Source organism: Micromys minutus, assembly GCF_963924665.1.
Source record: "Micromys minutus genome assembly, chromosome: 7".
In the NCBI taxonomy this organism is placed as follows: domain Eukaryota; kingdom Metazoa; phylum Chordata; class Mammalia; order Rodentia; family Muridae; genus Micromys; species Micromys minutus.
In genome coordinates, this window is record NC_137976.1 from 37832286 (window position 1) to 37844897 (window position 12612).

The following is a 12612-nucleotide window of genomic DNA, read 5'->3' on the forward strand; positions in this document are numbered from 1 at the left end:
TGGTTGCCAGCACATTGCACTGTTCATAAATGTTAACTGTTGCTTTAACCCCACCGCTCCCCTGTGCCCATAGTTGCATCTCCTGTTCTCTTTAGACAGTTCCCCAACTGCTCTTCTCCTTGGAAGAGCAGCCCACCTAATCTAGCCAGCCCACCTAATCTTTCCTTAGCCACCCACTGCTCTTCATTCCATTGATGTTTTAAGGATATGAGGGGAAAACTGAAAGTATATAATCAAGTTCAACAGAAGCCAAATCATGATTCAGTGTAATTAACTATCAACACAATTCAGACAGCAACTAGGCCCCCTATTCATTCATGTCTGAGTCTCCTAAGTCCTCACTCCACTAAGATCAAAGAATCATTTTCATTCACACAATAGGTATCTTTGGGTGGTGACTCCTATTCAACTGTTGCTAAGAGATACACCTGTTTTTCTAAGATGAACAAAAGACAAGTTCTTGAAAGACACATTTATTACTAATGGATACATTGTAGTTGTATACATGAGAATTGAAGGATCCTTATACATATATAAAGACTTAATTTTTTATTTCTAATCAACAAGTATTACAACTAGAAATGTTCAAGAGAGTAATATAGTAAATTGAATTTGTTTGATCCCACATTGAATAAACTGCCATAAATAAAGGGAAAAAGAATTAGTATGCCATTAATCATACCCTATATTAAGTACATATTAGGATATATACATTAATACTTAGGAATCATCAAGTAGTTCAGACATATATTTATACCTATAGTCTTTTATACCGTGATTTTTTTCTCAAAATGAGCCCTTAATTAATCAAACACCAGAGGAAAAATCAGATTAGTAATCATTTGGCCTAAGCTGTATTAGTAACTTTGTAGTTGAGAGAAGTGTTTTAGTCAGTGGTTTAATTTCCAGTGGGGAGTGGCTTCGCTTATCTCTTGTTGACTTATAAGAACAGTTTACATATTACAAAATGCATGAATCAAACAAATTTCCAGACAATTTATTTTGCATCACCAACTATGTTATAATACCCTCCCATCTCCCCACCTCTAGGCAGGGTACTTTGCAGTACACAATGCTCTCAGTTTAAGGATTGTAACCTTTACATCATTTTTCTGCATGAATTGTACACTGGGGAATAGAATGAGCTAGAATCCTGACTCACTGCAGCTGGGTCACTAATGAAGGCTGGTCCCACCTATTTCTACTTGGAATCATTGGAAGCATTTGGATGGGGGGGGGAGACTGACCTATATTTTTCTTGGCTAAAACCTCTCAATTTAATAAAGATAAGTTAGTCTCCTAAATCACCATTTTCTTCTAAGTTGTCTATTCTTCCTACTCAGTTTTTGCTAATCTCATAACTAGTGAAACAGTCAGTGATTTAAGAAAAATAAATGAACCAGGTATTTTATCCAGCAGCCATTTTATACCTGGTCTAAAATTTAAAAAAATGAACTTCAAGATAGTTTTTGCAAGCGTGAAGGTATCCTCATAAATAGCCTGAATTAACAACAATCTATTGCCTATGTATCTTTAAATTAATCATCATGATTAATTTGCCTTTACAGCCTAACCTCCAAATTACCCATTAAAAATAACCATAGGTAAAAAGAGAAAAACCTTCATTTTTAATTTCTATTTATAAAGTATCAATTTTTTCCAACCTAGACAATCTTAAAACTATCTTGCTTTGTCCTGTTACAGTAAGTGGAGTTTCTTCTAGACAACAAGCACTATACCAAGAAGCATCAAATGATATCACTGACATTATATGAGGTAAGTAGTGCTGTTTTTCCAAATTCCTACACAAGGAGCTACAGAAGATCCTAGCATTGTCTGAGACTGTCTTACCTCAGAAGCAGTCAGGGAACATATCTGAGTAATGACTTTGCCTGTCAGCTCATCTAAAAGGATGAATGTCTATCCTGGTATTTATCTAATACTCAGCCCTTCCCAGCCCCACGATTACTTTTACCTAAGACAAATAGAAACCATGTAAACTTCATGCACGGATACTATTCCTGAAAGCTAAAAGAACAGGATATCATAATCGTTTGCTTTCTCTGTTATCATTAACCAAAAGCACCTTTGGGAGAGTATGGTGGTTTAAATATGTTTGGCCCAGAGAGTGGCACTATTTAGAGGTGTGGACTTGTTGGAGTAAATGTGTCACTGCTGTGGACATGGGTTTTAAGACCCTCATTCTAGCTGCCTGGAAGCCAGTCTGCTCTTGACTTCTTTTGAATGAAGATAAAGACCTTTCAGCACTTCCAGTGCCATGCCTGCCTGGACACTGCCATGCTTCCAGCTTTGATAATAGTGTACTGAACCTCTGAACCTGTAAGCCAGCCCCAATTAAATGTTGTCCTTTATAAGAGTTGCCTTGGTCATGGTCTCTCTTCACAGCAATGACAACCCTAACTAAAACAGAAGGAAAGTCTATTTGGCTTATAGGTTATAGTCTAACATAGAGGGAAGCCAAGACAGGAGTTTAAAGAAGAAACCACAAAGGAAAGTGCCTATTGGCTGGCTTCTTCTAGGTGTCTCTACCTTTCTTACCCAACTTAACTCCTAACCCACTGACTAGGAATGTACCACCCGTGGTGGGCTGGGCCTTTCAACATCAACTAATAATCAAAAAAATACCCCACTAATATGCCCCCGGGCCAAGCTGATGGAAATAATTTCTCAGTTTCCTTCTTCTAACATGTGCCAAATTGATGAGCAAACTGTGCCATATACTGACATAACTAATTTAAGAGTGCTGTGGTCTTGATTTATGTGCTCAGAAAGCTTGAAACATGTATAGAAGCAAGCATCAGACATAAACTAGACAGACTGTGGCCAAAGATCGCCTAACCTAGCAGTCTGTTCCAAAGCATAATTTTTATTTAGATGAATATTTGACTTTAACCTATATTAAAATTACTTCAAGGATTCCTCTATCTTGTTTGACTTTAACAAGTATATCAGAAAACAGTCATGGTGTGAGCTTTACTCTTCACTAGTCTTGCTTTATGTTCTTACTAGAAAGCCTGGGCCACAGTTCTTAGAGATGCTCTCAAAAAGACAGAGGTAGAGGCACTGTAGCCCTAACTCCAAGGTGTGGCTTTAGGTTTTTGGTTTGGTTCTGTTTCACTTGTTTGCCTTTAGAATGTGTTACAAAATCAGAATTCACAGCACTTTAAATGTCTTTCACCACATATCTTGATGTAGAAATAAAATCCGTCACAACTTTTTGCTACATTCCAAAAATTAAGCTGCAGTGTTGACAGGAGAGGTGTGTTCCATGTTTATTATTTCTTCTTTGATGCAAACTCTTCTTCCATCAGGGTTCAAACTCCACATTGGTTAAACAGCAGAGGTACCAAGCCTTCCTCGTCTCCTCCAAGCTTCAGGTTGGTGTCAAGAAATCAGCGTTTAACTTAAAGCTCCTCCCTGCCATGAGAAAGTAAAGGGCAGTTAGCAATAACTCACTGAAAGACATTTCTGTTGTAGTGCATAACCAAGATGCATGCCTAAAGTCAGCCACGCTTAAGTTTTCTTTACAGAGTTTTTATACTCTGCTAAATTGTTTTAATCCTCTACAATGCCACGTGTTTTTTACTGAATCCTAAATTAAATCCATTAACACACTGTGGAGCTGTTTAGTAGCTAGCAGCTCCTAAGTGAAAACTGCAAACCCTGTTTGAATCATGTGCCTGAATGTTTTCAAAGCTGCCTGCTCCCTGTGAGCTATGCTGACTTCTTTTCTTCTTCTTTTTTTTAATTTTTTGACAATTTATACACTATGTAATGTGTTTTGATAATATTCTCTCTCTCTCTCTCTCTCTCTCTCTCTCTCTCTCTCTCTCTCTCTCTCTCTCTCTCTCTCTCTCTCTCACACACACACACACACACACACACACCTCTCTTATCCCCTCCCACTCCCACCAAATCCCTTCTTCCCAGCAGCCCCCCTGCTATCTTCATCCTTTCCTCTGTGTGTGCCTCTGAGCTGATCTGCAGTTACTCATCAGAGCATGAGTGGAAGGCTCGTTACTGGAATAGGAGCAGTTCAGCAGTGGCTAGAGCACTGAAGTGAATGACACCCTCCATGGCAACCCTTAACTGCCCATAATCTCTCAGAGATGGGTGGGACCTCTTGAGAACTTCCTCCTGTGTGGAGCTTCCCTCTGAACACTGTAGGGTCTGGATGCACAGGCCTTTGTTTCAGAGAATATTCTGAGTAAAATCTTCCTTTTCATATTTTAATGCTATGCAGTCCATCAGAAGAAATGAAAGCATATAGTCATAATTCTTCATTAGAATGACTCCTTTCTTGCATCATCTTTATTCAAATCTGAAATATTTTGTTAACTTATTTATTTACTTGACAGGGTCACATTATGCAGCCCAGGCTGGCCTCAAACTCTGAATATCTTCTCTCAGCCTTCCAAGTGCTAGGATTACCGGCATGTATTTTTATAGCTTGATCCAATACCATTTTAATTCAGGAAACACACTTAGACCAGCAAGGACTAACTTTGGAAGGACTTACAAAGGCTCTTGGGAAATAGTGCAACAATATTCATATTCTTACTATTGGCTACCCACTAAAATGGATCGATAAGCCTTGTGTTGGCTGGAGCTACAGAGATGAGTGGGTGTCCTGACGTAAAAGACAACTACTGGTGTGACATCATTCAGCAAAGTTGTCAGCACCTTCCCAGAGAGATTTTTAGAAGCATTGCTACCATGAATATGAAATTTAGAAATCATCTTACTCGTTGGAGGCTCTGAGTGAAGGAGCTGTGTATAGAGTTCTGCTCAAGGTCTTGGTTGTTATCTTGACCCTAATCTGTTACAAGGACATATGACTTCCTCTGGCTTGGGACCAACTCATAAGGATCCAGAATGACCAAGTACTAATATCAAATGGTAGTGCTGCCCACCACAGTTAGCTAACGTCTATAGAATCTCTTTACAGAATAGCTCATTTTTATAATCTGTATCTTTTGTAAATTCAGGAGAACAAAATCAAAATAGAAAACTACAAGCACTTGCCCAATGAGAAAGATACAGAATGAAACCTGATAAAAGCAAAGAATAAAACATGTGCTTCAAAGCCTATTGAGAGTGTACGTAAAGGTGGAAATGGAAGATTGTGTTGATGTGTGAAAGACTTATGGATACTCCATAGAAACCATCTACGAAAGATACTTTATAGCATCAGATTACTGGTGATAACTATGGTAGAAAAAGAGCAATGATAACGCAGCCCAAGGCTCTAGGCCAATATAAATGTGTTGGTTTTTAATCTTCTCTGCTGTGTACTGTCAATATCATCTCTTAAGAAAAAAAAAATCATTTCTCCCAGGTTTCCCGTTTTCAAATAAGAAACAAGTATCTTATCAAGCCATTTGGAGATATAAGTGGGATAATCTCTGAACACCATAAACTCTGCAGAATTTAATTAAGGTTAGTCATTAGCAAGCCCTCTGGCAGTGTTCCTTTAAGGTAGGCAACTGAAGTTCAGCATTGGCAGTTGCAATACTTACATTTGATGCTCTCTCACAAAAGCTGCAAACTCCGGATCATTAGCATAGAGTTCCAAAATCCTCATTCTCTCTTGAATTTCCTTAAACAGAGGGGGTGAAAGGAGTATATGTGTTGCATTAGGAAGACCTCAGCAGACTTTTAAAGAGAATCTAATTATTATAAAGATTTGTGAGCTTTGGAGCTACCTGAGAAAGCTATAAGAAAGAAACATCCCTTTAGCAAAACAGAGGGCTTTACATATACTGTTCCAAGTCCCATATGTATGTTCTAGATAGCATGCTGGTAATGTGGTTCTGGGATAGAGCACTTACTTAGCATGCACAAAGCCTTGGATTAAAGTCATAGTGCCACCAAAAAGAAAACTACCTCTGCATAGATACTACATAAACTGTTCTAACTCTAACATATGTTCCTAAGAAAAAATGAGTACTAACAGAATTTTCTAGTTGTGGAAAAAGGAGCCCCTGTGTAGGGAATAAGGATCAGCTCGAAGCTCAAATTTTAATACCCTTTGCATATTCTGGGAGATATCACCAGGTATTCTCTATCATCTCTCTAGAGACCCATGCATATGCTTGCGCTCGCGCACATGCGCGCGCGCGCGCGCACACACACACACACACACACACACACACACACACACACAGAGAGAGAGAGAGAGAGAGAGAGAGAGAGAGAGAGAGAGAGAGAGAGAGAGAGAGAGAGAGAGAGAGAATGTGTAGATTGTCCTGAAGCTGTTTGTATTTTAATGTTAATTCCACTTCCCCAAGAAGGGCTGGCTAGTCATATGACTTCGACTGAATCTTCCCATTTTAATTAGTAAAATAAAGGAACTCCAGTGACTGGGCAGGGTGAGGGAAATAAGAGGTCAGAGGTCAGAGAGGCAGAGGGGTGAGAGGTCAAGGCAACTGTGGAGGGTCCCAAGGACCAGCTGGACCCAGGTGATATTAATTGGCATTAAAAGTTTGTACCTTTGTCTATTTGATGTAATCTTGTTGTTTGGTTTGTGGATTGAGAGTCGAACATATAAGCCCGTATGAAAAGTTATCGGGCTGTAGAGTTGTGTTTGTGTGGGATTTTGGGGTACAGAAATACACCGGGACAGAGGCGGAGAACAGGAGATAGTAAACTGGCAAGGGAAGGGAGTTGTGCGGACCGGGCGCCAGGGGAGCCCGCAGCTCGGAACTGAAATTGGACTTGAGGAGTGAGAGAGATAAAACAATATTTTTATCTCTCAGGGTTGGAAAAGGGATAAAACAATATTTTTTAATATTTACTGCAGCACACATGTTCACATAGACCCGCAATGCAGCGATGGCAATGGAAGTCTCCTACCTCTTTGGAAAGGTCGCTGCTTTCATACATCTGTCTGATTTCTTCTCTGCTCAGACCACCAATCACCTCTTCACTAGCAGAGCTATAGAAGGGATGTTGGCTATAGGATTTCTCATACTGTTCACATCCAGCCAAGTGGATGTCATATGCGGGGTCGTACTTCATAGCATTCTCAACAGATGACAGGCTGTCAGGCTGCCTGCTGGTGCCGAAGAGGGAAATGCATAATTGATTAGGGCTCTCCTCTGGATGCTTAACTATGTGAAAGGCTATTTTTCTAGGACAAGGTTTCTGTTGGGGAAAAGAAAGTGGACACTGATGTGGGGCCAGAGGAACTATGAGAAAGGTCTCAATTAGTCTCAGGTGTCGTTCTGAGACTGCCCCCTGCTTCATTCATCATAGTCCCTAGCACTTAACACTCAATAAACGCTGGTTGGGAATTATGTCTGCCCGTGGGTAGTGTTTCATTAAATAAACACAGCTCCATCATTCCCAGAATAACACTTATGAAATAATCATGTGTAACCACATAGAAAATCTAACAGAAATTCAAATACTGGAGGACCAAAAGCCATGGGCCCCAACTGAATTCAACTCAGGTCCATTGTCTGAGCAGTGATTGTTATGCCATGACTTCTCTTAATGCTGATGATGCAAAGAGTTTGTTGGCCTCTGCACTAGATAAGATCACAGTCTATTGAAAACTCAGTTGGTGCAGTTCTTAAGAATGATAGAAATGTGTCTTGGTGCTCTCAGAAGCACCCCAGAGGGATGACTCCTAAACCAGGTCAGAAGTGAGAACGATTCTAACACTGTGCTATTCTATTCACATGGGCCCCCTTGACCCAGATCATGTTTACACCCTGATTACAAAGAGACCCACCGTCCCCTACAGAAGGACATTCTTCTCTCCCACTATATGATAATCTCTAAACTTCCAAGACTTCCTGCCCTTGCCAAACCTAGTTCATTCAATATTCATCCAAGCTTCTTAGCATCTCATTCACAGACTACTTAGATTTCTTCAAATATGGCATCAGTTTGAAGATGTTTTCACTCAACTTCAGAGCTTTTTGCTTTCACCCAGCTCTTTGCTCAGTATTTGGTATAAAGTAAGCAATGAGTAAGCGGGCATTTGGTTCCATTAGGAAGCACTTACTTACCTGATGGGCCTCTGCCTTTCTCTCCTGACATTCTGAGCTTGAAACATCTTCACAAGGAAAAAGACAATAGCAGATGCAACAAGGAGAAGGCAAACCACCGAGGCTATAGTGATGCCTATGACAAAGGGCTCAGACACAAACTCCTCACAGTGTTGGCCTCGATACCACCAGTTTGAACCAACTCGACATCTGTAAAAACAGGCATCAAACTCAGTCTGAATCACTTTGCTCAAAATGATAGCAAACTGAATGTTCAGTAGAATGTGAAAGATTTTTTACACACACACACACACACATATTGATCATGTAAATCTTCATTAAGGACTTGAAGGGAGTACTGGGGCTATGACCTAGTAGTAGTGTGCTTGCATATTACACATAAAATCCTGGGTCCCATCCCCCACATAGCAGAAAAAGAAAAAAGTGCCTGACATGCAAGTTAAATGCACATATAACAAAAGCCTGTGCACAGCACCCAACATTAACCACTCTATCTTGAATGACTGCTGTTAAGAGGCTGACTAGAGTCTTAAAGGTTTAAAAACTTTTACATTCAGCCTTTTCATTAACAAATAACAAATATGCATGCCCAGGAAGGAAAGTAACTATCACCCTTACTAAAAGCTTCTAGCACCTTACATGTCATCTCACAACCCTAAAGAGATCCTCCAAGTTCTGAGGCCACAGACATGTACAAAAAAAATACAATGATCTCCAGAATAGTGAGCAAATCACTGCTTTGCAAAATAATGTTAATTTCCCTGGACATAAGAAACTATAATTGCCATTCATATTATAGCTAAACCTTTGTATTTTTAATACATTTTATAAATATTTGTGAGCATATAAATATTTATATCTTAAAACTTTGTTACATAAAAGCAGTTGGATCACCTCCAGCTACTTTCTGTTTGGAGTATCTATGCCAATGTTTGCATTCACACATTAACATCTTACTTAAGTTCCCCCTACTTAATCCCAGCATTCCCTCCTCTTTCCACCATGTATCTGTGCTTATGGGACTGAAAGTCAATATGTTTGGGGGGTGTTTTGATTTTTGTTTCTTTGAGGGTAGTGGTCAGAAAAGGGTAGTCAATCTAATTGACTCTGAGCATTTGCAGTTACCACAGTGATTTTGATCCTGCAAACAGAGCTTGGCCCTAGAGGAACATATATTTGCCATCACTTTAGAAAACTTTGGAAATTTTTCTAAAAATTTGGGTCACTTTAGTTTTGAATACTCAGTATGATACAAGAAGCACAGAGTCATTAAGAATAATGTCAATGGGCTATAAAGATGATTTTTGAATGGTTAAGAACACACTCTTATGGAGAACCAGTATTTGGTTCCTGGAACATACATGTCAACCATCTGTAACTCCAGTCCCAGGGAATCTAACACCTTCTGAGTTCTGTGGGCACCAGACACATACAAGATGTGCATACTTAAATGTGGGCAAACCTGCAAACACAAAATAAATCTTAAAAAAAGAAAATCTGCCAGGCAGCAGTGGCCCACACTAGCACTCAGGAGGCAAAGACAGAAGCAGATGGATGGCCTCAGTAAGTTCGAGGACAGCCTGGTTTTCAGAGCAAGTTCCGGGAGAGCCAGGGCTACACAGATTAACCCTATCTCAAAACATTGAGTGAGAGAATGGAAATGAATAAAACCCAATCAGGAAAACACAGCCCCCTTTCCTTGAACTTTTACTTGTGAAATGCTGATTTACATAAAATCTTACATGAATGGTGATAATTTCACCATCACTGAAAACAGCACACAGAGATCTCCAGCTAATCCAAGTGTTCTCAGTAGGACACATTCAGGAAAAACAATAGTTTGTGGCTTCCTAACAGCATAAAATAACCCTAATAATTATGTGATTCAAGCATATTGAATGCCCCAGTCTTCACCTGAGAATTAAACAGCATTCATCTAGTCGCCAAAACATAATAAGCATCATTGTGATTGCCTTACAATTATACGTCAACCCATTTTCTTCAGACGAAGTATATCTAACCTTCGATGCCAAAATCCCTAACGGTAACATACCTACAAATGGCTCCATGACCAGGCATAATGTCACACTTCCCATCATTCAAGCAGAAGTCAGGCTGTAGATCACAGACACTTTGACAAGGCAGTTCATCCACACTCAGGTACCCAGGGTAGCATTTGCACTTCGCTTCTCCACTCCAAGGATTTACCAAACACTCAGAAAATTCATTACAGGCCTGAAACTTGCAAGGGTTGGCATCATCACCTAAAGCAGCAAACAAACCAGAGAATGATTCAAAGAAAGTTAAAGCACAGGAACTGAAATACACAAAGCTCCTCCCTCAAAGAACCATGGGAAAATCCTCATCTTGAATCATGAAGATGTACCAATACCTGACTAGTACCACCAAAAGTATTGACTCCTCATAAATTAGTCTGTTTGTGTTCGATGTCTCTAAACCTTGGAGCCAAATTATAAAAAGTTATGACCTGGGCAAGCCTCTACATCTAGAAACTTTAAGGTCATTACCAGGTAACTAGAGATCTAACTTCAACACAGTTTTCAAGAGTTCTTCATTTCTACCAAGCCATTCAGCTAAGGGCCATCTCTACTCTACACACACTGATGTATGCTTGTCCCGTGCTATTAACATGAAATGAGAACCTAGAAAAAATGGTGACATCCTTGTGGGTGGAGATATCCTAGAGGAGCCTTGGAAACAATCTATATTTGTGATAACTACTGATAGAAAATCATCTGGTGCTTCCTCTGGACAATATTGTGTCTACAGTAACTTACTCTTTCACTGGTGGGAGAAGAGGAAAAGACAAAAATAATAACAGTTACAATAACCAATCAAAAGTAAAGTGAAAGATTAACTATGGATGGGTTTACCACAGGGCCAACGTGTGCTCTTCCACAGTGAATAGCAAAGGGTGCACAGCAAATGGGAAAATGCCAACAGAGATGTTGAAGGTAGAGCTTAATAGCTGGGAATGATCGTAGACATCTACATGAGAAAGTCTGAAGTTTAGCTAGAAAGGATAAAAAATTAGCAGTCTCTTTGTTTCCAGAGAAATTATTTTTTAAGTTAGTAAATAATTTCATTGTTCTGGAGCTTAAAGATGATATTCACAAGACCTTGCCCTTGGATTTCAGGAGACCTGAATCCCTCTCAGCTGTGTGTGGAGAGTGACAGAACATACTAAGTTAAATTGGGTCCCCTTGGAGATTCAGAATGTGACCTTTCATGGGAATCATGTGAAAAAGAAGTCATAACTAGATTAGGCTAAGCCGTTCATGACTGCTACCCTTCTTAGAGGAGGGAAGACTGGACTCAGAGACACAGTCAGGGAAGAAGACTACATATCATCAGAGGCAAATGCTGGACTAATAAGTCAAGGAATGCCGGAGGTTTTCAGCAAATGTGAAGAAAATACAAAAATGTAAGAAAGCATCTTTTCTGGAGTTTTCAAAAGAAGTATGCCTCCACTAATGAGAACAAAATTTTCAGAAACACTGAATGTCAATAAAATTGGGTAAAATACAAGTTGTACTTACCATAGCCAATGTTGACATAAAGCAACAATAATAATTTAAAATATACATGTCGTAGAGAAACTTGACCTGAAAAACATTGTAAACTCTGTGGCTACTCTAAGAGTGTGGGGACAAAGATAATAGAATCTCTTCTCTTTAGACTAAACACTATGAGGCAAATGTGCTTATCTATTGTAATCCTTTTTAAAAAAAGAAGTTGACTGGAAGCTAAATATATAGTTCAGTGCCATGCCAATAACAACAATACATCATAACTGCTCACAATTGTAGAGCTAGTAACATGCTTTCCCATATTTGTTTAGTCCAAAAACTCCTCTTTATTAAATATACAGGTTGGGTAATAGCATGTCCATATAATATATGAGTGACTTAGAGATCAAGCGGCTGGTCTACACTCCTGAAAATGATAAATGATGGAATAAAATCAAGATTTCTTGGCTTGATTGCTTCCTCCACACACTGCCTGGCAAAGGATGTGCAAGCAGCCTCAGAGAGCACTCGAGACAGGAGAACTGGAAATTTGAGATTAGCTAAGTAATTTTCCTCAGTTGCAATAAATAATGGTCCTTCAAGGATTTCAAGGAAAGAATGTTTGCTTTTTCTCCCTGCTTAAAAATATGATAGGTCTTGTTTTCAAACTTGTTTGAGACTAAAAGAACTACAAAAGTATGACCCTAGATAATCTGCCTGACTCCTACTCAAAACCACCATATCCTAGTATACGGAAGGGAAAAATAATATAAAACTTCAGACTCCTGACATATTTTCTGCATCAAGTTCTTCCAAACAAAATCAGTGGTTCCTTTTGTACAAGCACACTATTTCTGAATACCTTCTCAGGTGCTTGAAGCACTGTGCTAAGGCCTGACTAAGTGCTTACTACAACAGACATATGCTCAGTCCTTACAGAACATGCAGCTGGGAAGTGGTTACTAAGCACTGCTCACACACGTTAATACCCAACCTAAACTCTCCAGAGGAAACAAACATAATGTTAGAGAAAGTCAAACACT

At 39.4% G+C, this 12612-nt stretch overlaps 1 protein-coding gene across 1 annotated transcript in view; it reads right to left on the bottom strand.

Moving 5' to 3' along the window:
* Nucleotides 1–5536: 5536 nt before the first annotated feature.
* IMPG2 (interphotoreceptor matrix proteoglycan 2) overlaps nt 5537–12612 on the bottom strand; it is a gene marked incomplete at both ends in the record, with an annotated part of 55014 nt that continues 47938 nt past the window's right edge. The window contains 4 exons of the mRNA XM_080919666.1: nt 5537–5620; nt 6877–7078; nt 8040–8228; nt 10093–10303. Of these exons, the coding sequence (XP_080775792.1) occupies nt 5537–5620; nt 6877–7078; nt 8040–8228; nt 10093–10303 (686 nt within the window). The remainder of the gene's footprint in view (nt 5621–6876; nt 7079–8039; nt 8229–10092; nt 10304–12612) is intronic.